Source organism: Brassica rapa, chromosome A06 (genome assembly GCF_000309985.2).
Source record: "Brassica rapa cultivar Chiifu-401-42 chromosome A06, CAAS_Brap_v3.01, whole genome shotgun sequence".
NCBI classification, from domain to species: Eukaryota; Viridiplantae; Streptophyta; class Magnoliopsida; order Brassicales; family Brassicaceae; genus Brassica; species Brassica rapa.
In genome coordinates this window covers 11831941-11856608 of record NC_024800.2, presented here as the reverse complement: position 1 = coordinate 11856608, position 24668 = coordinate 11831941, and the positions used below count along the sequence as shown (strand labels likewise).

At 36.9% G+C, this 24668-nt stretch overlaps 7 protein-coding genes across 10 annotated transcripts in view; 3 read left to right on the top strand and 4 right to left on the bottom strand.

Moving 5' to 3' along the window:
• Positions 1-24668, top strand: part of LOC103873306 — a 728778-nt gene that overhangs the window by 640722 nt on the left and 63388 nt on the right. The gene's annotated exons all lie outside the window — the stretch shown is intronic.
• Positions 413-2625, top strand: LOC103873316 (nudix hydrolase 9). Of its 2 annotated transcripts, none has more exons than XM_033272648.1 (9): positions 413-616; positions 698-772; positions 933-989; positions 1113-1196; positions 1451-1509; positions 1596-1744; positions 1814-1948; positions 2038-2196; positions 2329-2625. In XM_033272648.1, the coding sequence occupies exons 2-9, from the start codon at positions 723-725 to the stop codon at positions 2446-2448; spliced, it is 813 nt and encodes a 270-aa protein (XP_033128539.1). In that variant the 5' UTR covers positions 413-616; positions 698-722; the 3' UTR covers positions 2449-2625. The 2 variants fall into 2 exon arrangements, with proteins under 2 accessions (XP_033128539.1, XP_033128541.1); XM_033272650.1 differs by having other exon boundaries at positions 469-616; positions 933-999; positions 1100-1196; positions 2329-2579.
• Positions 2686-4711, bottom strand: LOC103873315 (exosome complex exonuclease RRP46 homolog). 2 transcript variants are annotated; one of them, XM_009151736.3, is made up of 9 exons: positions 4576-4711; positions 4194-4352; positions 3996-4109; positions 3822-3922; positions 3691-3711; positions 3460-3532; positions 3299-3366; positions 3102-3222; positions 2686-2923 (listed from the first exon to the last, which is right to left on the bottom strand). In XM_009151736.3, the coding sequence occupies exons 2-9, from the start codon at positions 4297-4299 to the stop codon at positions 2811-2813; spliced, it is 717 nt and encodes a 238-aa protein (XP_009149984.1). In that variant the 5' UTR covers positions 4300-4352; positions 4576-4711; the 3' UTR covers positions 2686-2810. The 2 variants fall into 2 exon arrangements, with proteins under 2 accessions (XP_009149984.1, XP_009149983.1); XM_009151735.3 differs by having other exon boundaries at positions 4194-4301; positions 4576-4685.
• Positions 4787-9647, top strand: LOC103873313 (E3 UFM1-protein ligase 1 homolog). 2 transcript variants are annotated; one of them, XM_009151733.3, is made up of 20 exons: positions 4787-5060; positions 5143-5454; positions 5543-5809; positions 5949-5996; positions 6185-6250; positions 6358-6461; positions 6571-6664; positions 6738-6794; positions 6902-7289; positions 7376-7530; positions 7623-7688; positions 7772-7840; positions 7918-8010; positions 8104-8169; positions 8579-8625; positions 8717-8780; positions 8874-8951; positions 9020-9082; positions 9193-9285; positions 9372-9647. In XM_009151733.3, exons 1-20 carry the CDS (start codon positions 4887-4889, stop codon positions 9480-9482), a joined length of 2415 nt encoding a protein of 804 aa, XP_009149981.1. In that variant the 5' UTR covers positions 4787-4886; the 3' UTR covers positions 9483-9647. The 2 variants fall into 2 exon arrangements, 1 of the variants encoding a protein (XP_009149981.1); XR_004448324.1 differs by lacking the exons at positions 8717-8780; positions 8874-8951; positions 9020-9082; positions 9193-9285; positions 9372-9647 and having other exon boundaries at positions 8104-8368; positions 8400-8611.
• Positions 9619-10414, bottom strand: LOC103873314 (17.4 kDa class I heat shock protein). The gene has a single exon (XM_009151734.3). It carries the CDS (start codon positions 10261-10263, stop codon positions 9790-9792), a length of 474 nt encoding a protein of 157 aa, XP_009149982.1. The 5' UTR covers positions 10264-10414; the 3' UTR covers positions 9619-9789.
• On the bottom strand, positions 10805-23423 carry LOC103873311 (uncharacterized protein At1g24485). Its single transcript, XM_033272624.1, has 5 exons — positions 18951-23423; positions 16559-17091; positions 16378-16425; positions 16060-16218; positions 10805-15981 (listed from the first exon to the last, which is right to left on the bottom strand). The coding sequence occupies exons 1-5, from the start codon at positions 19253-19255 to the stop codon at positions 15839-15841; spliced, it is 1188 nt and encodes a 395-aa protein (XP_033128515.1). The 5' UTR covers positions 19256-23423; the 3' UTR covers positions 10805-15838.
• The window catches only part of LOC103873310 (uncharacterized protein At1g24485), a 19322-nt gene continuing 16150 nt past the window's right edge, over positions 21497-24668 (bottom strand). The window contains 4 exon segments of the mRNA XM_033272659.1: positions 21497-21768; positions 21872-22037; positions 23146-23695; positions 24057-24591. Of these exon segments, the coding sequence (XP_033128550.1) occupies positions 21674-21768; positions 21872-22037; positions 23146-23695; positions 24057-24591 (1346 nt within the window). The 3' untranslated portion in view covers positions 21497-21673.

Below are 24668 nucleotides of genomic sequence, written 5' to 3'. Positions count from 1 at the left end.
GTTTGATTCCAAGAGATACATTTTCTAACAGATTTAGGATACAAAGCTTATTAGACGTTTTAGATTATTTCCAGAGTCATTCGTTGTGATATGTGGATAAAGTAAGTCCATCGAAGATGTTGTACATGTAGAACCGTCTGTCGATTCGAGCATTACGAGGAGAGCTGCATCGTGGAAGCGTTGTTCATCAATATCACATGTATTGCAAGTATTTGATAATAATTTGGGTTTCCTCGGAATAATATTAGTGATTATATGATGATATATTTGAGATTTGATCAGTGTTAAAAGAAATGATTGGAACCCAGGGTATAAAGAAAAATATAATTTTTGAGAAAGAAAATATGATGTAGTAACAGAAAAGGGAAAATGATTAAGCTTGGGCCCATTTCTAAAACCTTCTGATCCATAATGATCCATAGGGCCTCACATGTAATCTCTCGACCCACTAATTGGTACCGGAATCTGTCGACGTCTAAGGTGCACTTTCTAGCGCATAGCTTTGTCGTGTGTCCACTGTACATGGTTCGCAGGAGTTTCTTCCATGGCGAAAATAGCAGAAGGGTCAAGATACCAGCTTCTCCTCTCATGTCCTTCTGGCCTCTCTCTATCTCAGGTTAATCGAATACTCTCTCAGAGTGTTATTTTGTTTAATAGTTTTCATTATCAAACTGACTTAGTTGTTTAAATGCTAAAGGTGTCGGTGGATTTCTCGAAATCTCATGATCGGATTCAACATCCCGATCACGATCTTGAAGATTCTATTGCACAGGTGCGAACCAGAAACTCTGATCGGATCTCATTTTGTAATTGGCAAAGATTACACTTCTTGTTTAATTATGTGAAACCATAAACTCTGGTCGGATCTCATGTCCATGAGTGTGTTTGATGTGATGAGTTGTTCAAGTGGTGCGTGTCCTTTGCAATTTTAGGCTTGGGAGCAGAGAACACAGGGCAATTCGTCGTTGTTCAATGGACAAAAATTCAGAGTAAGCATATGTTGAGAATGATCAAGATTCGTTCTTTGAATTGTATTTAGGCTTTCACATAGAATTTTTTTTTTTTTTTTAATTTGTTCACTAAGCTTACTTACCCCTAGTTAAAATTTTCAGTTTGGGATCAATATGTTTAGATGGTGATGCTGGTACCAACGAACTGCCACACGTCTATATTCGCCTTGGCCTGACAGATTACAGGTTACTCTTTATCTCTCTCTCTTTTTTTTTTTTTTTTTAAAATTACAGGATCACCTTCATTGGTTTCTTGGACATGGTTTTCAAGGACTTTTGTAGGAACGAATTTGAGCTCTCAGTGGGACCAACGAACTGCCACACGTCTACCTTCGCCTTGGCCTGACAGATTACAGGTTACTCTTTATCTCTCTCTCTTTTTTTTTTTTTTTAAAATTACAGGATCAACCTTCATTGGTTTCTTGGACATGGTTTTCAAGGACTTTTGTAGGAACGAATTTGAGCTCTCAGTGGGAGAAGTTCCTAGTTACATCACAAGGTACACAACAGATACCTCTAATCTCCGAGAAATATTTGCTATCATTGTCTAGTTTATCGCCCAGTTTTGTTCTCTCTCTCTTACAGATGACTGTGTAAGATGTCGACATACATCAAGTCCATTGGGTAATGCTGCGGTTATAGAGACGTCTGACCATAAGATTATTGTGTTACGCCGGAGTGATAATGTCGGGGAATTTCCAGGTCACTACGTATTTCCTGGTGGCCATCCAGAGGTATATGCAACTACATAACGCATCATATTGTCTCAGTTTCTAACTCTTTATGACTTCTAAACTTTGCAGCCGATGTCAGTAGGAATTGATTCTCATCAGCTTGAAAAAGATGGAGATGTTTTAAACAAGAAGGTGACTCGAGAAATGTTTGACAGCATTACTCGTGAAGTTGTGGAAGAAACTGGGATACCAGCATCATCTCTTGTAAGCTACAAGGGATAGTTTTTGTGTTGTCTTCTTAAAGGAATATTTGGTTGGAATGCTATCTGATCCATCTTTTGTACAATTTGCAGAGCACTCCTCTCTTTATTGGAATATCTCGGAGGGAGTTGAATGTGAGGCCAGCTATGTTTTTCTTCATCAAGTGTAATCACCATTCAGATGACATTCCGGGACTATATTCTAGTGCTGAAGATGGGTTTGAGTCAACACAGCTCCACACTGTCTCTTTGGTTAGTTGAAGTTCTCTAATCCATTAAAAAACATACATTCTGGGAACAAAAAAAGACTATCGTTTTTACTTTCTACAAGTGCTTTGATCCCATCAGCAATAATTTTAGTTCCTCTTTGTACTGATCAATCAGGAGGAGCTGAAGACAATGACATCAAGAATGCCAGGTTGCCACCATGGTGGCTTTGCGCTCTATGAACTGATGCTTCAACGTCTGAAGAGCACTAATGAAACGCCTTTAACATCGACCTAAGAGGAACGAACTTAAACTCACGATTTTGTATGTTGGATAAGTGAACTCAGTAAGTAGCTCATTAGCTAGTTGACAATGTACCTAATGGTATTAAGCGTCGGGATGTTGTTATGTCATTACTTAACTTTCTAGCAAATTTGTACTATTTTGTTTACATGATGATTCGTAAGCTTATTATATATCTGAGCATGGACACCACTTGTATTGAAGGTAAGATGGGTCCTCTGTTCATATAACTAACCAAACGAGATTCTTTCATTTCATTTTAATTAGACACATTGACGATAAGGGTTCCATAAAAGCTACAACAAGGATAACAAAATCGTTCAAAATCTCGCACAAAACCACATGGATCCATGCTTCTAACCAGCTTTGGAAGAAGCTCCTTGGCTTTGTTGGAAGTTCTTCCTAAAAAATGCAGATAAACTAGCCGTTGCAGCACGACCGGTCTCTACACACAGGAAGTAATCGTCCACTGAAACAAAACAAAAACAGGAGCGAGATGTTATTAGATTATGGAGTGGCTGATAAACAAACTCCTTAAAACAGCACATGACAAACAAAATGTATGATACAAACACAATAGACCCTCCAGAAGGTAGCAGAGTGTATTCTATTCAATTCAAGAGAAGTAAGAAGTTTATAGCAAATACCTGACATTACTCCATGCGTAACTGATGTAATAATACCATGCTCTACTGGCTCGCCTTCCACTTCCGGAAGAACAGAGAGAGTTGTATTTGGAAAGACTAAATAAGCAAAAGCCGTCATTTTCTGTTCATTGTAGTTCAAGTAAAAGTTTAGCCAATACACATATAAGTAATGGGGAAACAAGGTTTGTTTAATTAACCTTTTCTTCAAGCTTGTTTGGATCGAGTACAACATATCCACTATCAGCCAGGCAACAACATATAGCAACTGAAAAATAAAATAAAATGTTGATGAAGCAATTCGAAGAAAAAGCACACACAAAGTGAATTAGGGAAGAGGATAAAGTGTCAAAAGATGTACCAGCGAGATGCTTCATAGGTATTCCAGCATCTACAAGAGCTGCACATGCTGCGTTTATGGCACACGGTAGAAGCTAAAACAAAACTGGATTAAGGAAACCAAAGCTGTCTTTAAAATCAATGCAACAAATATTTCACCATCCCTCAAAACAGATGAAATTCTTATAGCGGATTAAATGTGGATGACAAGACATCGTGACATGGTTGTCGAGCATTATAAAAAAAAGGATACAGAACCATCATCATGTACAACCTACACAAGAAAGCAAATAACTGAAAACATCAGAGACAACTCAAACTGATATTCTTACAAGACAAGGACAGTTATTACAAAGGAAAGAGGCATTGAAACATGTTACTAGCCTGAATGATCACGGAGGTGGTGGTATTTGGATTCACGGTCAAGACACAAATACTGTGTATCGTCTTTTTCAGTATTATCTCAAACTCCTTTTCGGCTTTTCCTACAATGACACAGAGTTAATAATCAGACAGAAACATAACAAAAGTGAAAGCAAGACAGATACTTTACTATACCAATCTGCCCGGATTTAGGCTTCCAAATGACTTCAAAGCAAGCCTTCTCAGGGTTCTCGTTCTTCCTCGTTCCAGGTTTAGGTCCATAAACTGCAGCTAGAACTTTTGTATCCCCTAATGAGAAGCAATACCCATTAGAAAGTTCCATCAATTAATCCCATTCTGAAAGAAAGCTAGAGACAAAAAAAAAAGAGTTACCTTGGGACCAGCTAGCAGAGCCATGAGGACGATGAAGGATGTTACGTGAACAAGCAAGGGGTCTCAGCTGATTCGGCGTTCTGCCATCTTCTCTATCAATCTCCATTGCTTCAATTGTTTACGACGACACAAAAGCAGTCAAATTTCTGAATTCTTATACTGAAAAAAAAAACACAAAATCATGTTATGTACATTCGGTGTAGGCTTCTTGTTTACAGAAACAAAGACTCGTTGTTTCAGATCGACAGTACTTGTTGTGTCGCAGACAGAGACAATATTGAAACAAAAACTATGTGTCTCCCCGACTCTAACGAAAGTTCACAGCATCAAAAGAAAAGAAACATAGATAGAAGAAGAGACTCTGAGACTTGAAACTTGCTACCTCAACTTAGACCGGAGCTGCAAGCTGGGAGAAGAAGTAAAGACCAGAAACCAGAGGAGAGAATGAAGAAGAAGAACGTTTCTGCAGAAATATTAGGGCTTCTTCTTTGGTTCGGTTTCAATTAATCAATCAATTTAAAATGTTACAACGTGTACCGTTAACCGACCGGTCCGGTTATTAACAACACCGGTTTAATCAGTAACCATAATAAATACTTGATCCGGTGTTTGTTTGTGAACAGAATCAATTTTTTCCCGTCTGACGGAAAAGCCCTACGATTTCTCCTTAATTTTGATCTGAGGAGGAGGAAGATGGATGAAGAGTTGTTGGAATTGCAGAGACAGTTCGAGTTCGCTCAGCAGGTGAAGTCAAGCGTCAGATTATCCGATCGAAACGTCGTCGAATTGGTTCAGAAGCTTCAGGAGCTTCGCGTCATCGACTTCGATCTCCTCCACACTGTCACCGGAAAAGAATACATCACTCAGGTACTCTTTTATTGATCTCCTTTGCTTGTTGCATGATGAAGTTGACAAACTGCTTGATCTTGATCGAGCACGTTCTATGCAGGAGCAATTGAAGAATGAAATCGCCACCGAGATCAGTAAACTGGGCCGTGTCTCGGTTATCGATCTGGCGGATACGATCGGGGTTGATTTGTATCATGTGGAGAAGCAAGCACAGGATGTGGTCTTGAGTGATCCAGGGCTAATGCTTGTCCAGGGAGAGATCATATCACAAACCTATTGGGACTCAATCGCAGAAGAGATCAACGAGAGGCTCCAAGAATGCAGCCAAATCTCTGTGGCTGAACTTGCTGGTCAGTTACAGGTTGGCTCTGAGTTGGTGCAATCCGTTTTAGAGCCTCGCCTTGGAACTTTGGTAATGCCAAATCTTTTCCTCTCTCTCTTCCACATTGTGTTTTTGTGAATGAAAGTTTTTTTTTTTACATTTTTCCAATCCGTTTTAGGTGAAAGCAAGGCTAGAAGGTGGACAGTTATATACGCCTGCTTATGTAGCACGTGTTACCGCTATGGTTCGAGGTGCTTCCAGGGGTATCTTTGTTCCTTCCAATTTGTCTGCTTTGTGGGCGCCGTTACAACAGTTGGTGCAACAAATGAATGGATCTAGTGGAGTCGCTGTTGAGAATGCGTTTTTCCAGTCTATATTTAACCGTCTGTTGAAGGAAGAGGAGATGCTTGGATCACTACGTGCTGGCACCCATTGGACTCCTTCTGTATGTCCTAAAGTTCTAATCTTTCTTGGTCTCTGGCATCTTATGTATTACTAATTGCGACAGTCTTCATGATGTCATGAGAGGACTCTTCTTGTTCATTCATTAGATTATTAACTTTGCAGTTTAATTTTTGGGACAGGTTTTTGCTGTTGCTCAAAAGGAATGCGTAGACTCTTTCTTCTCACAGGTTTTTTTTTTTGTCGCTCTCTCTGAAATGGCCTCATGTATGAATCCGTTTATTAAGTAATTGGGTTGAGAAAAGGTTTAAACTTGAACTTCACCAGACTGCACTTTTAGCATGTTCTGTTAATTATTATTCCTTGTAGAAAAGTGAAGCAACGGTTTGGTGGTTTATTTTCTTCCGTTTTCCTGCAGAATTCTTATATTCCCTATGAGACCATGCAGAAGCTTGGGATTTCTCAAGCCGTGCAGTTCTTACAGGTATAACGATCATGTTAGTTTAACATAAATTTTTCTCTAGTTTGGGAGTATCATGTTGCCTCTTTAATTTTCATCTCATTATGTTTTTTGTTGTGTGACATGTTTAGTCTAGATATCCAGATGGGAAACCTTTATCTGCAGTATTTATTCATTCTTCGATGATTGAGATGCTGGATTCTACAACCGAGGATGCTATTGAACAAAACAGCTGGTGAGGCTTATTGCCCGTACTTTTTTCCCCTCTGTCTACGGTGTTTGTGTGCTTTTATGTGTTATACTGTCTCTACACGTTGTTACTGAAACCTTGTTACTCGATTCAGGATCGATTCCCTCTCTGTATTGCCTGCGTCATTCACATCACAGGATGCAAACAAGATTCTGCTTCTTTGTCCCTCCGTCCAATCAGCTCTCAAGGTGGTATTTTGGTCAAATTTGATAACTAGTCAGTGCTCTTTTGCGATTGATTGCTGATTTATTTTCTATTCAGGCTGAGAAAGCACTTATCCTGGCTGAATCCTATGTCATAAGCAGTGGGTTCATAAAGGTAATCATATGAAATGAAGGGTATTTTTAGTAGTTTCCTTTGTGTTTTCCAATTGGCTTTCTCTATCTGAACTACGACTTAGCTTGACCTACTAATTTAATATTCAGGGCATATATGATCAAATTGAGAAAGATGCAGAAGCTTTTAGCATCCAAGCTTCTACTGCTAGTCTGATAGATCATCCAAGCAAATCTTCAGAGTCGCAAGAAAGCATACCTGCTAATACAGATAAAGGATCAAAGAAGAAGAGAGGCAAGTCTGCCAGCATGAAGACAGCAACCGTAGAAACTGTTCCAGATGATGAAGAAGAAGCCCGTCCTAAATCTAAGAGAAACCAGAAGAAAGGCAGGGATTCATCCTCGTCACAGAAGTTGGATGCGAAAGCAGGAGGCAAGAAAGAGTCCGTTAAGGCGCAAGAAGGTAATAACTTTATCCCCCCGGACGGATGGGTGATGAAAAAGATCGTCGACTCTGTGCCTGAGTTTGAAGATGAAGGTACATCTGAGAAAGTCATTCTTTTGCATTCATACAAAATTACGTACCTATTGTCCGTGTGACAGTTGCTATGTTGTGTACTGCAGGTATGGAGAACCCAGATTCAATTCTCAAGCATCTAGCTGACCTTATGAGACCGATGCTCATTAACTCATTAAAGGAGAGAAGAAAGAAAATCTTCACAGAAAATGCAGATAGAATGAAACGCTTGAAGGATGATCTTCAGAAAAAGCTTGATGAGGTTGGACCCAAGTGCTTCAACTATAGTTTTATATTTTTGGACAATCAATGTATATCCTGTGTTACTCGCTTTAATGGCTTTCCTTTTGGCAGTCGTTTCTAAATATGCAGCTGTACGAAAAAGCGCTAGAGCTATTTGAAGATGACCAATCGACTTCAGTAAGTACTTTCTGTCCATTTTGAAAGGCCGCACTTGCTAACTAAAGAATATAATGTATCAATTTCTTTTCTTCTGGTCCTAGGCTGTTTTACATAGGCATCTGCTGAGAACAACAGCAGCTACAATTGCTGATACACTACTTCATGACTTGGTAAGTCAAAAATAAAGTGAGCTTCCTAGGCCATTTTCTTAAAGATTTAGCTAGTTAAGATGTGATTATCAAAACAGGACATCCTCAACAACTTGAAGAATGGTATTGAGGTTGGAGATTCCAAAGCTCAAGATTCAGTTTTGCTGGAGTCTTCTGAAAGAATGGCCCTTGTATGTGCACTTGATCAATAATTTATCTTAATACTTTGTTTTTGCACTTTATATTCTAAAGTAATGCTAGCTGATTCTTTTCCTTTGTGACAGGCTAAAAATCTCAACGGTTCACTCTCGAGAAAGGCCCTTGCATTAGTTGAGGCCTTGGAAGGGAAGGTTAGATCTTTTATAATGCAATTGCGAAAATAACTGCCCTTTATTTTAAAAAGTAGTAGACTGTTCTCTTTTTCTCTACTCCTGTCCTGTGGTTGACAAACTTGATACAGAGTTATTCTGTTGGAATTCTGATGGGAGTCAGTAAGTGAGACAAAGGATATGGATGTGAAAATATAGCTACTAGTTCATATGGAATCTTTAATTCTATTATTTAGGCTCGACTAGTTCTATAAATTTCTATTTCAGCTGTTTTCCTTTACATATATAGTCACTCTGCTTTTTGACCCAAAAAAAAAATATATATATATAGTCACTCTGTTTAAGGCATTATTTTCGCACCTTTGGTTTCGCTTTGATTTTCCTCGTGAATACAAACTAAGCTCCATTGATTTTGGATTCTTTGTCTCAGCGTGTAGACGCATTCATGACCACCTTCAGAGACCTGGCAGAGGAAAGGTATATTGAATCTTGTTTATCAAGATATCTCTGATGCAAATCCGTTTAGATTCCATTGGACTTCGATTGAATGTTAACTTCATTTGTGCAGTGGATTGGCCTTGAAAAAGCTTGACAAGAAACTGGAAAGAACTCTCCTACATGCATATCGCAAGGTGTGTACGACACCCTATCGTTGTTTCAGTCTACATATTAATATGATCTAGTCACTTGTTTTCTTCTCTTGGCCATGTTTTTTGTACTTTCAGGATTTGATATCTCAAGTTTCTACCGAATCAGACCCTGTTGCACTTCTCGCCAAAGTTGTCTCTCTCCTCTATATTAAGGTATAATAAATCCATGTTTTTTGTAACTTCTCTACTTAGAATTCAATGGTTGGAAATTTGTTTTACAGGCGCACAATAAAGCTTTACAAGCCCCAGGTAGAGCTATTGCTGCAGCTATTTCACACTTGAAGGTAGACATTCATGAGTTGACAATCTAATATAACTCCACTCTCCCGGGAACATCTAGTTTGAGTGCAAGCAGTTACAATACGCTGACCTTACGTCTATATCAACCTTGTAGGATAAACTTGATGAATCTGCGTACAAAACTTTGACCGATTACCAAAAAGCAACTGTAACGCTTCTTGCTCTGATGTCGGCTTCAACCGGAGAGGTTTACATCTTTCTCCTTGTGGACAACATATACATATATTCATTCAAGTGAATGATCTCTTAAAGCTGTTCCCTTCACATGTACAGGAACATGATTGCTCAGCAGACAGAATCCTCAGCAAAAGGGAGCTCCTCGAGAGTCAAATGCCTGTCCTTAGATCCCTTGTCCTGGGAGACTCACAACCACAACAATCTTAGTCTCAACGAAGTTAGATCTCACAGGCTCCTCATATGTTCTGCTGATATACTATACCAAAACGTAGACAGTACAAGTCTTGTTTAATCCAGTTATGACCTGTGTTAGATGATTTTCGTTGTTACCGGTTGGGAGATTTTATATTTCAAGACACTTTTTTATTAAGATTTACAGATATTATACATCCAGATCCATATTATAAGGAAAGAGAAGAACAGGAAAAAAGCAAGAAAATAACACACATCCACACCCATTATTTCACATCATCATACTTATTTATCTTGTTTTATCTCTGATTTTCCATCTTATTTAGCCGGAGATGTCAATAGACTTGACCTCAGGCTTCCTCTCAGGCATCTTAGGCACCGTGACCGACAACACACCGTTCTCCATACAAGCTTTCACTTCATCTACCTTCGCGTTCTCCGGCAACTTAAACCTCCTCATGAACTTCCCACTTGACCTCTCCACACGGTGCCACTTGTCACTCTTCTCTTCATTCTCGCTGCTTCTCTCTCCACTTATCTGAAGTATGTTGCCATCTTCAACCTCCACCTTCACTTCTTCCTTCTTCAGCCCCGGCAAGTCCGCCTTGAACACGTGCGCCTCTGGTGTCTCCCTCCAGTCCACTTTCGCGTTTGTGAACGCTGCCACGTCCTTGGAGGTTGCGTTTGTCATCCCTGAAGGCGTTAAGAATCCTTCGAACGGGTCATACAGGTCTAGCGAGAATGGGTCGAACACGTTTGTTCTTCGGCCACCGAAAAAGCTTGGGATTAGAGACATCGTTTTACTGCCCAGAAAACTAAGATGCTCTTTCACAAGTTTGTTCTCTTCTACAATTTTGCTTTGCTTCTCTTTTGTTACTTTGATGGTTCTGAAGCCTGCGTGCCTTTGCGTATATATAGGGGGGGAGAGAGAGAGAGCTAAGAGATAAGAGAGACAGAACGTTCTGCAGGTTTCTTTAAAAATCACGATTCTTCTTTTCTTTATCACTGTCGGTTTTCAGCGTCGTTATCTGATTTCTCATGCGAGTTCAAGAAGTTTCAGTGCACTGCCTGCAATTTCATTTTTGGACTAGTCGACACCATGCCGTTTTAAGCTCTAAACCTCTCCTCATGGGCCCCATTATAGGGCCTTAAGACTGTAGACTGTATTATCCAATTGGTATAACCGAGTTTTTCGAACAAAAACTAAAATTAGTGTTCTAGAAAAATTACGCTTCAAAAGTATCACATATTGTAAACGCATCTATTCCCCTCATTGATAATAATTTCCTCCCCATTCATTCTTACGCTCTCTGGAAAAGACGATTTCCGGCGATATCTTTTTTACTTTCTAATAAATCTCTTCTCTCGATTTATTGAGTGGACATTATTCACCGGCATGTGGCTTCGGTCTTTCTTTTTTGGACAATTAATTTTATTTCCAAATCTTGAGCACTAAATCTAGTCTTTTTTCTAGACTTTCTATATTCCTCCATTCTTTCCCTTTCTCCTCACTTGACTCAATCACGTTTTTCCCTTTGTGATAATTTCACAAAAAAATGTGGTCGAATTTAACGTAATTAATGGATGTTTCACATCAATTGTGCTAGACTTGCTTCCTGAAAATCTTCCTCTCCGCCAGTGCTCTATTCTCTCCGACTGCAATCTCCTAACAAGAATGGTGGATTCTCTCAACAAAGCTTTATCAATATTGCTTACGTCTCCGAACATAAGACTCAGCTTTATTGTTCAGCGAGTGAGGCAAGGCATTGAGAACAATAAAGCTGAGTCTTATGTTCGTCTCACAAGGCTTACAAGCAATATAGATAAGGGTAAAGGTCATGTCTTTAATTACCAGGAACCTGATGTTGCGCGCAAAACATTTCGCTAGGAAGACAAGGGTCCTTACAAGCTCCTCAGGATAAGTAGCAATAATGAGACTGATGATGTATCATCCTTCTCATCACACTCTACTTACTCTGCCCCTAATCTAATTTCCACGGGTTTTCGTATTGGCCCTTCTTCTGAGGGGCGAGTCTCTGGGAACCAGAGCCAGGGAAAGACGCAGATGAGGCCTCATTCGTGGAAAAGGAATCTAACGTCGAGGCACCTACTATAGCATCAGAGGAAGCTGGTATCTCATCTACATCTCCTTCTCAGATGGCTATGAAACGAAAGCCTACTCTGCCTCTGTTTCCATCAGACAACAAAAATACAAAAACCCCAGATCCTACGGTGGCTTCCGTATTGAAGCCGCTGCCTCCCCAATGAGTTATATGAGTTTGAACTGTCAAAGAGCAGGAAGCAACGAGACAGTTCAACACCTTCGGGGCTTGCATCGAAGGTTCTTTCCTGATTTTCTTTTTTTGATGGAGACAAAAAAAAGGAACGGCTATATGTTTGAGTTGCAAGAGAGTTTGGGTTACGGAAAAATGATTACTATGGAACCATTAGGCCTTAGTGGAGGATTGGCCTTCATGTGGAAGGAGAGCTACAAAGTAGAGATTCTGAGTAGTGACAAGAGGATTATTGATACTAAAGTTACACTGGGGTCAATCTCATTCTTTTTGACCTGTCTGTATGATGATCCTGTTAAGAGTAAAAGACAGGAGGTGTGGGAGCATTTGACAGATATTGGCTTAGCACGAGATGAGGCTTGACTGTTGGTGGGTGATTTTAATGAACTTATGTCCAATGAAGAGAAGGAAGGTGGAGTTGTGCGTCCTGAATCGTCCTTTTGGGATTTTAGGAACATGGCGGAGAATTGTAAACTGAAAGAAGTCCGATTTACAGGCAATATGCTCTCTTGGGGAGGGAAAATGGATAATGTGTGGGTCAAATGCCAACTGGATAGGAGCTTTGGCAACAATGAATGGTTTACCCTCTTTCCTAGAGCTAGTATGGAATACCTTGAGATGTGGACGCCCGACCACAGACCGATAAGGATCTGTTTTGCATTAGAAAGAGCCGATCTGGTAGAGGAAGAATTTTCTTTGATAAAAGAATGTTAACGAAAGCGGGCTTAGAGGATGTTATCAAAGAATGCTGGGGATCTCGAGAGGAGCTTCAAAACAACACAAAGGAGAGGATCAACCGCTGTCGTAGAGGGATTCTGAGGTGGAAGAAACATGCAGATTTGAACTCCAGGAACACGATAACTCGACTCAAATCTGCTCTTGAGCGAGAAATAGCAAAGAGATCACCATGTTTCTCGTATATGGGGAAACTAAAACAAGAGCTTGCGGCTGCTTATAAGGAAGAGGAGATCTACTAGAGACAGAAATGCATAGAAGAATGGTTAAAATCTGGGGATAGGAACACCAAGTTTTTTCATAACTGTGTCAAAGGAAAGAGGCACGAAAACAGAATCCTCATGCTTCTCGATGAACTTGGACAAGAACATTTCTCTGAAGGAGCAAAAGGAGAGATATCAGTCAAATACTTCAGAGATCTTTTCATGAGCTCTAACCCATTTGAAATTGAATCTCTGTTTGCTGGGTTCCAAGAACGTGTGATGCAGACTATGAATGAGCATCTGATGGCTCATATTTCAGAAGATGAGATTAAGAGGGCAGTATTTAGTGTTAAAGGGAGTAGCGCCCCGAGAGAAGGTGGCCTCACAGGAGTCTTTTACCAGCGCTTTTGGCACATCGTTGGGCCTTCCTTGACTTCATAAATCTTATCCTTCTTTGCTACGACATTCCGGATGGATGGAATCACACTCAGCTGAGTCTTATCCCTAAAATTCCAAACCCGTCCAAGATGTCAGACATGCGGCCTATTAGGCTCTTCTCGGTTCAGTACAAGATTGTATCCAAGATTTTTTGCAACCGCTTGAAGCATATTCTTCATGGTATTATTTCAGAGACTCAAGGAGCCTTTGTCTCAAGCAGACTCATCTCAGATAATATACTCATAGCTCATGAAATGGTCCATGGCCTCAAGGTTAATGCTAGAGTGTCTGATGGCTTCATGGCAATAAAGACATACATGTCAAAAGCCAATGATAGAGTTCAGTGGAACTTCTTGAAGATTCTGATGGAAAAAACGGGCTTTGCGCATGGATGGATCAAATGGATTATGGCTTGTGTTAGCTCGGTCTCTTTCTCTGTCCTCATGAATGGGAATGAACATGGCTTATTAAGCCAGAGAGGGGTATCAGACAAGGTAATCCCTTATCTCCATTCCTATTTATCTTGTGTGCTGAAGCCCTCGTCAGTTGTTTGAATGAAGCAGAGAGTGCAGGCAGACTCCATCGATCAAGCTTGCGACTTCTGGCCCCTCTGGAACAGCACCTTTGTTTGTTTTTTTCCTCTTTATTCTTCTTACTGGCCGGTTTATGGCTTGTTCGTACGTTGGTTTACTCAGTTATCCTTGAATGAACTCAATTGACAAAAACAAAATTACGCTTTTGGTGACGCACACAGATATTCCGTGATTTTTTTCTTGTCTAAGATCATCCTTTCAGCTAATCCATCCTTAAATGATCTCTCCTCAAAAAATGGAAAACTCAACTAGGTGTGGATCCGCACCTTGTGCGTGAGATGCAGATTAATATATATTCTCAATAAAAAGTGATAGAATTAGGTTTTGTATTCAGACTAATTTATTTAATTAGATATACATATTAAATTTATTTGTGTGTTTTATTCGATTTTAATCAAATTATAATGGCTTGTGGGTCTAAACACAATTATTTTATTTAAAATTTGGATTATTTGCTTGATTAATTATGACTAACAAAATTCTTTTCAATATCGAAGAGTGGTGGTATTTTTCTAATTTTTTATTCGTGGCTCAAGCTCGGTAGTTTTAGAGATATTTTTATATAATGTTTTGAATAAGAGTAGATGCTACATTTTCAAAAAAAAAATTCAAGGTTTATAGGTTCAACCTACATTATATTGCTATAACCAAAATATTTAATAAGCATAACACGCCTCATTCAATACATTCATTCTACTTATAAATTTTAGTGGATTCTTAACGGAAAAAACTCATCATATAAATCTATTTTAAAATATATAGATTTTGGATCAAAGTCTTCTTTAGAAATAACAAAATCATCGCTAGGTTACTTTGAATTGAGATTAAACACTTCTTGTAGTTTTGGATCAAAAAGAATAGCAGTGGCACTGAAGTTATTAGAGACAATCACAGCTCTTGAAACATCAACAAAATAAAAATATTCAATTAAAATCATATATTATCAACAGTTTAAATCTTAGAAACAAAACAAAAAAAATAAGACCTTTTTTGTATTCTCGTACACCAAAAAACCCGAGCAATACATACAAACCATGATGCCTCATTAGATTTAAAGAAATTTGATACTTATTTTGCATACTTGAACCACATTGGACATCTTAAACACATATCACTAAATGTTAATAATTAAATTAATATCATGTCATAAAAATAAAACAATATAAAATTAAATGCTCATCTACATTATCTCGCAAATAGTTAATTCTACTTAGTTAAAGATTTTCCTTTTTTCCATAAGATTGTCAACAGGTCCAACATTCACAACCTCACAAATCTTACAATACTAAAAAGATAATATAATCAACATCTAGAGTGTCCACATCAACATGTTTAATCAACCAATCAAATACAAATTTAATGACATGTCATTCATTTGAAGAAAATATTTAGATCATGTCATTAAAATATATGCAATTACTTCTTTTATTTTAATCTCTCTTTTTGCGAAAAACGTTTTGGTACCAAAACCAATTATCTTCCTCAGCTTGATGAATCGATTCAGTTTCTATCAAAATGCTCATATTATTTGACTTCTATTAAAGAGGGTTTTCTTCTGCAACGGAAGTCGAATCATAGAAAACGTTCTCTTTAGTTTTTTGTTTTCATGTTCTTTCTATCTATTGTGGCGCCGCATCTCAGTCCAGTTTCGTCAATGGTGGGTGTTTAATTTTTTGAAAAAGTATATGATTTAAAAAATTCAAATCATGTTATATGTATTAGAAGATTATGTTTTGCAGTTGAATTTTAAAATATATGAATTTATATACTTTAAAGACTATTTAGGAAATAAGATTGAAGGGGATAAAAATGAGCAAAAACTAAAAAAAATAAAGAAATAAATATAAAGGTCAATATGGTATATATTGTAGAAATGATAGGGGATAATTTTTGTTCGGTTAGTTAGTGAACTATAATGTGTTTTTTGCATACATCAAGTAATTTCCCATAAATAATTGAATGTGATTAACAATAAAGAACAACTTTATTTAAAAAAAAAACCATAAAGAACAAAAAACATCTCGCAATTTAGAAGGAAAAAGAAAAGTCATTGGAAAGCCATACAATTGAACTATTGAAGGTTAAAAATATTTATATCAAACAGAAGTTCAATGTTGTTGTGTTACATACGATTGGTTCACTCCAATCAGGTCGTCGATATCTCCCATGTCTGCCTCATTTGTTGACTGGTTCGCGTCGTTCCCCGTCTGTTGTCCAAATAGAGGGGATGGTCCAGTACCCGTTTGAGAAACTATCATCAAAACAAAGAGATCAAACTCTTTGTATACAGTACAAATTATACTAAACATATCAAGAGACCAATGTCTACCTGTAGACGTTGGCAATGTTAGTCCTTGCAGCCTTCCTTTGCGACGTTTCGCCAAGAAAATAGCAACGATAACGTATACAATAATAACAAACACTACCGCAGATACCGCACCGACTATAATTGGCAGTTTACTTTTCTTTTCTTCATTGTTTGACCCACCTACATTGATATCAGAATGTACTGATTTTTACTTGCATTTCTTCATTTATGATCTATAAATGCATAAAGATATCTCCTGTATATATGGGTTACTTTCATCAAACTAATAAACCCATCAAGATCGCAAGCTAGAACGGAAAGAAAACTCGAATTACCAACCTGAGCTCCCTTCATTGCTTCCTCCCCCTTTTCCAGTCCCACCAGAGCCTTAGGAAAAAGTTAAACAAAAAAAAGTTATATATTAAATTACGTAGGTAACTATATATATAAGGCATTTTTGATAATTTGGGATTTTACTCCGTAACCAAGACTAATCACTGAAAAATTCATTCAAAAAAACCTGCAGGTCCGCCACTCCCAGATCCGCCTCCTCCACCTTCCCCACCACCTCCACCTGTTCCTGATCCGCTTCCACTTCCATTACCGCTTCCATCTCCACTTGTACCAGAACTTATCACGTAGAGCTCCAACGCATTTATCATGGGGGGTAAAAGTGCACTAGCTGTGGACTGGAACACTAGCTGGGAGCTTGAGCTGGCCACGACGTCTCTCACTACCACTTGGGTAGCTTTTCCATACACTGGCACAATTGGACCCGTACCAACTTTCTTACTGCCAAACAAAATGTTGAACGATCGTACACTCATTTCGAGTGGCTCCGAGAAATACATAGCCAAGTAAACAGGAACTCCTCCCGTAGGAAGAGTGGCGTCGAATAGTGTTAAGCTTTCCCCATTCCAAGAGTTACGAAGAATGGACTCAGGCGGCTTGTTTGATGCATCAGAGGTATCGATAGATGCAGCTGCTGACGGTACTCCTGTCAACAATATGTTTATCTCGGAAGGCAGCCAGAACCTACCGTAAAGATCCGATCTAAAAGAAAATGAAAAAGTTATTCTTATATAGCCAAACCCAAGAAGCTATTAACTTGTAAGTATAGGTTTAATCCTAGCCATTTTACATATTTTATGGTTAATGAGATTATGGTCTTGATTGTTGTTTAAATTTGGCGTATATGTGTTTTGTTTAGTTACTAAATGTTAACTTGAAGAAAATGAAGAAGGAAGAATCAAAGACAAAGAGAGCAAAAGAGAAGTGGAAAACAGATTTACCTACAACATCGAAGTGAGCACTTCAAAAAAGCTATATTGAGCACTTTGATGTTGAAGGGAAAAGAACAGTGTTTGAGAAAAAAGACATATCCCCTACGGCATCAAAGTGGGCGATTTTGAAAAACCTTCATTGAACATTTTGGTGTTGTAAGGATTCGCGAGCACTGTTCACTACAGTCCAAAAGTTCAAAGTTTAAAATTCAAAATAGTACTGTTGGAACCTTAATTATCTCTTTAGAGCTGTTGGACCCTTATCTCTTTGTCCTCTTCATATTTCTTTAATCTTTATTGTCTTATGTATTTAGCTATAAAAGTCCTCATTGTACACAGATTTAACTTAAGTAAGTTAAGGGGAATTTCCCTTCTCCTTCATTATCTAAAGTGTTCTTGGTTTTGAAACTCTATTCTTGGTTACTTAGCTTTGATTGGTAGAGCATAAGCATTAGCATCATGCTCTACATTATCCAATCAACAATTGTTAGAAAAACATTTAGAGAAGTATTTACTAAATGCTAATAGTCTCCAAATGCTCTATGGCCAATGCTTTCATATGAAGCTTTTAAAAGAGTATTTGCATTTATAATTTATAAAATTAAGGAAAATGTGTAATTAATTTATTTATTTTATTTAATAATATGATAAAACTATTTATATAACCAGAAAATAAATTTTTGCATTTCTAAAATTAATTTACAATAAAATATTTTTTAGAAAAAATAATATTTCACATTTAAAATATAATTTAATTTATATAATTTAATTTATATAATTTATTTATTTTAAATGTGAATTTTTTAAATATATCTTTTATAATTAAACTATCTATATTTAAAAATAATTTTTCGATATAATCATAATTTTTAAATTATTGATAAAATAAATTAATTATTTATATTTTAATTTTATATATTTATATATATATAATAGGAATATATTCATTAAAATAAATATATTATATATTATATACTAATTTTTATAATAGTTTTAAATAGCATACTCACAGAGCTCTAACAATCATCCTATTAAACAGTTTAGCAAAAAGCGTACAGCTCCTGCAGCATACTGATTCTATAGCATGCTGCTACTGCATTATGCTCTACCAATCAAGATTAATCTCTCAATCTCTTATACTCTCAATCTCTATAATCTCTTGTTTCTAAATCACTTACACTCTTTTTCATCAGATTCTCCCTTCATCAGTTCAAAAGTCATTTCACCCTAAAGGGTTTGTTCTTCACTCACACAACAAGAGACTCTAAAAATCTCACACTAAAATTTATTTTTTCAATTTTTTTTCGTTTTCTTATCATCATTTGTTTTTCAAATGGTTTCTTTTTTCCATATACATTTACAATTTACAAACATTTTGGGATTAAAACGGAAGATACTATCATTTCATTTGAAATAAAACACTTTTTTTGTAAATAAATAGAACATTTTTGACCATGAACACAAAACTAAAAGAAAATATAATTGAAAGGTATTTTCAGAAGTCTACATTAAGAATTAGAAAAAATAAAGGGTATTACTGGAGGATATATGCCAATTTACTCATTGATCATGAAACTCAACACTATTTATGTTAGTTATAGAAGTACGTAGTTGGATAATGTTAATTACCTTATAGTTTCTGTTGTCCCATACGCAACTCGTTGTTGGTAAAATAAACCTTCACCGGGACCAAGCTCGTCATACATGCCATCGGCCAAGTCAGCAACTTCAATGGATGATACAAACGGGTTTGATGACGAAGAGGTGCGCACAAAACATACGCTTGTCTCTCCGCTGGCTGGGGAAAATATCAGTTCTAAAGTGTAAGGCTCGAATGCCGAAGATATCGATACGGTGCCTCGGTGTTTCCCTTCGAACACTACACTGAAGGTTGGGGATGAAGCCTTCCCGTCGTAGTTCCCATAGTAAAACATCGTGCGCACTAGAACCTTTCCCCCTTTTGTTACCGGAATGTTATAGCAGTTGGATTCACCGGTTGGGAAGTACCGGAGTGTGGTGAGGGATTTCTCTACGGTTGTGGAGGAAACTGTGGCCGATTCTCCGGATGTGATGAAGTCTTTGTCCCCGACCCATTTTATGTTGTTGGCGTCTAGGCTCGATGATGACGTTCCACAGTCTATGTTTACACCTGAAATTGATCATGCATGCATGAATCATGATAGTGTCATGATGATGATGATGTGAATCATATATAGCTAAAAATGGATTATGTATCCAACTTTGAGGCAAATAATGAAGTGCTATTTGATATAACAACGTAACTAAAAAAATTGTGTAATTGAATAAATGATGATTTTTTTTTTCTGTTGTAGATAAAGTGAATTTAGAACCTAGCATAAAATAATCTGCAGTAAGAAGTTTTCTGAAAAATCATCATTTATAAAAACGTGACTAAGACATTTGTTTCACGCTTAATGTGTGATGGGGTTTCGGAAAATTTCACACGGTCGCTATATAGATCTTTTTTTTTTTTGAAAAAAAGTCGTTATATAGATCTTTGTGACCATATGATAACAAAAGCCTTTCGTAAACGTTTATAGGAAACCGCATCATATACAAAAGACTAAACACAAGTCGACGAAAATAAAACATGAAAAGGACCCTTTAATCATGTCGATTGATCCCGACCAAGGTGTTCAGATTAACGATTAAATCCAAGACTTTTTTGGTGTACTAAACTAACTTGGTTGGGTTCTAAGAAAGAACTTACAATATGTAAGATTGAAAACTATTTAAACGAAGAGTTTAATTACAAGTTAGTAGAGAGTTTACTTACTCGCTTGAGAGAGGGTTATGATGGAAAGAAAAAAGAGAAGAAAAAGAGAATCAGTAGCCATGGTGGGAGCTAATTTTTCAACTAATGCTCTCTATACAACATCTGTGCACGCATCTTTTTATATATGATATATCTGCAGAATTTAGCTGTCTATTAGTATCTTAAAACCAAGTTGGAATCGAACACGAAAACATTTTATAGCTTTGACATTTTTATTGTCCAGCTGAGAAATAATAATTTTATCAACAACCGGCAAGTACAGGATATTCCTACATTATGTGCATTTTAATCTTGACCTTTTCAAACTCATGCTACAGTGTCAGGAATATGCATTGTTGTTGTTTCTTTTAGTAATCAATTTTAGGGTTCTCATGAGCTCCCTCTACCATGTTTGTTTGACTGACCAAATAAACATTTCGTGGTTGTCGATTTATTTAATTCTGATCACTTAGTGTGACCGGCAAGTTAGTCTATTTTATCAGCAAGTTGCAAATTAATTAGTTTTCTTAGCAAACAAAAAAAATTTAATTAATTAATCGAATAATTTCCAGTTACGATACTATATAGCAAACACGGTTTTGACCTTTTGACACTGATACAGTTATTGCACACAATTTGAGGTTTTATTTGACACACAAAGAAATAAACAACAACAACTTAACCGCTTTGTAATCTTCGTTGGTTTGACGCTAATGCGAGCAACAAGCCCGCAAGACGCAAGACAATAACCACCCGTTCAGAGAAAGTCAATGTTCTGCTTTTTCCTCTCTAATCGAATACTTTCTTAGAGGCTTAGACCACATTTGTTTCAACTCGATAGAAGAAATCAAGTGTTTCCACATTTAGAGAAATAATTCCTTTGTAGAAAAATCGCTCTTGATCCATTTTCTTTGAAATTAAAAATCTTCAGAAGTGGGTTGTTGCAATATGCATGTAAGGCAACTGAGATAGCAGCTACAAGCTAAGGGTAGAGGAAGACACGTAAATGGAAAGCATGGTCGACGTGGGCTATGGCTAAAGCTTCTGTGATGACTTTATAGTTCAGCTTTCTAGCTTGAACTACATCAGGGTTTATAATAAGTTTTCAAATTATTTACTTGTTGCTTCAAACTCTTTCTTTTTGCAATGTGTATGACTATATGTTTTAACGAGATATATGTAACTGCCAACTTTCTTATAATAATTAATGATATATAGATTATATATATATATATATATTTAAATTAAAAAAGTCTGACCAACTCCGGCATGCATTACCTACTTCCTTCTTTTCCATATGTACTACAATTAATTTTAATATCATGATCTATCCGGTTTGGAACTCTCATGATCCATATTCGTGTATATAGAAAATATTAAAAAAACCATCTTGGATCACTGAAATCAGTGGTAATGCCCATATCTTTAAAAAGAATGTGATGAAAACATGAGTTTAATAACAATTGTTGGTCGGATAACAATTAAACAGAATACTATTTATAAAGAAAAATATCATAAATTTTAAAAGTAGAATAAAAACACATGGATGTAGCTCGTTGACAACTAGGAACCAATGTCAGTGATGATCATCTTGAACAACATAAGAGTGGTCTGCATCACTAGCAAATTGCTGTTCAACTAGAGGTGACATTCCAGTGCCTGTCCCATTCTCTTGAAAATATACAGATAGTAACGATTACTTGTCATCAGTGCTACTTTTTTTAATCCAGTAATATCAACGTAACGCTTAGTCATCAACTATATATATACATACCTGTGGACGTAGTTGGTGTGGTATTGGACTGTGGCTTAGTATTTTGACGCTTTCTCAAGAAAATAGCTCCAAACGTTGATGAGAGAATTACAAACGCAGAGGCGAACGCAACTCCAAGAATGAGTGGTAATTTGTTTTTCTTCTTCTTTCCTCCATTGTTTTTTGCCTCACCTATAGCCATCATAGAAGGGTGTCCAGTTAGTTATTTTGTGTAAAGATAGTAAAATTAAATTATGTATTATACCATTATTAAAACGAGGAGTTATTTGCCGAATGAAATCGGGCAAAATCCTTAACTACGGATGATTTCTGCTCGCAATTGTTTTTTTTAATCAATAGTGTGGATCATGTATGAATTACGTTTAGGGGTGTCAAAATGAGCTAACTCGCTCAACTCAGTTCAACTCTTAGTAAGTTCAGATCTATCATAAGGTAGCTCAGCTTAGCTCATTTATTAATTGAACTTCAATATGTAAACTTGAACTCATATCATTTAGATCATGAGATAAACGAGCTAGCTTGCGATCTATTATAAAAAATTAATTATCATAAACTAAAATATTAAAATAAGTTTTATAAAATTAAAAGTATGATTTCTATATTACTTATCTATGTTTTATAAAATTTAAATGAAAACAAAATATTAAGTAAGATAATTACGAGTAATTTCTAAATTATCTCTTAGGAATATTTTGTTTTACATCTAAATTTAAAGATATATATGAGATGATGAGTATATAAAATTTTATTATAAATTTTCAATATATATCTTTAAAAAATTTGGTTTTACATTTTAATTTTAAAAGATAAATATGATAATATACAAATTATCTTTTTTACATAAGATATATATATAATTTTAAGTATAAAAATGACTAAGCTCATGAATTGGCTCATGTTCATAAAAACCGTTCATATAATTCGTGATCTAATTAATCTCGTTCATTAAACTCATTTATTAAATGAACTTAAAAAATAGAATTTGTGCTCATGAAAAATCAAGCTGAATTGAGTTAGTTCATGAGTTATAGTTCATTTTGACAATCCATACATTTCATATTAGAAAATAGTGTCACATTAAATAAATAAGGGGAATTCTACGATTAAAAACGTTCGTAGTTATGTTGCCACTCCTCCCGAACATAATTAGTTACTAACTTACCATTATACTTGCACCCAAAAAAAAAACTTACCATTATATGAAACAAAATATATTAATATGTTTCAAGCAAAAGGTGATGGGGGGTTTATGGTTTGATTGGTCAATATTATACTATTATTTCACTTAAAACTAAAATTAAAGACTAACCTCCAAAGTCATTATTACCACCGCTGCTTTGGCTTCGGCCTCCACCTCCACCTCCACCATTCCGGCTGTTACTTATCGAAAACAGCTCCACACCGTTAATGATGGGTGGCAAAACCGAGTCACCAGTGGACTGAAATACTATTTGGGACCCTGACGTGGCCACTACATCTCTCAAAACAAGTTGAGTTGCTTTCCCAAAAACCGGAATGATGGGACCGGAACCAACTTGGGTCTCATCCAAGAAAACGTTGAATGACCGTCTTTGGGTGCGACCTAGAGTCTGAGGCTCCGAGAAGTAAAGAGCCAAGTATACCGGTAGACCGGTTAAGGGGAGCGCCAAGTTAGAGAGTTTTATGCTTTCCCCAAGCGATGACGATGCCTTCGACATAACAACCTCTGGCGGCTTGTTTGACGCCCCTGTGATGTCTATCGACGGGGCTGAGGTTGTTAGATCGGCCAGTGTATCATCGGCACCTAACGGGTACCATGGCCTACCGTAAGGATCTAACGGGTAGCTAAAATAAGTTCAAACACGAAAGTTAGATACAATAATTAAATCGGTATTTTTAAAAAGTTTCTGGCCCTTGCCATTATCTCTTTCAAGTTGGGACCAACTTTGGTTACAAGGACTCAATCTCCTCACAAATTTTTTACCGCTCTGAAATAATTATATGTTTTAAGAATACGATTATTTATGTAAACAATTATTTACTTTAATTAGATACTAAAAATTTTACCTGTCTGAAATAATTATATGTTTTAAGAATACGATTATTATATGTACACAATTATTTACTTTAATTAGAGCTCCATGTTTTAAATACGCATATATGAAACCCCAAACCTTTTTTTTTGTTAAGGTAAGGCAATATCTACCTTATACTCTCTTTGGCCCCGCAAGCAGTTCTTTGTCGGGTAATCAGACCTTCACTGGGACCAAGATCGGCATACATTCCGACGTCTAAGCTGTAAACCTCGATGGACGATATAAACGGGTTGTCGGATGGAGACGTACGGATGAGGCATACGCTAATACTCTCATTAGCCGGAGCAAATATCAACTCCGAGTAATAGAACGTCTCCTCGTTGTTGAGTAAAGACTCAGTGATTTCAACAGAATCACGGTGTTTCCCATCATAAACCAAGTCGAAAGATGGCGGGGAAAAGTTACCATCGTAGTTTTCGTAGTAAAACTTTGTCCGCACGAGTGTTTTCTGGCGTTTTGTCACCGGAATGTTGGTGTAGCAGTTGGTTTGGCCAGTTGGAAAGTACCGCAGGGTGTTGATCGGCTTCGTAATGACGTCTGGAATCTTCATGGGCTCGCCGGTCGTGACGAAGCCTTTATCTCCGACCCATGTTACATTGTTCGAGTCAACGTAGGATCCCGTTGATCCACAGTCAATGCTTATACCTAATGATAGAACAGAACCAAAAAACGATGTAAGTGAGTTAAAAATAACTGAAGTGGGTTAAAGCTAGTAAATAATC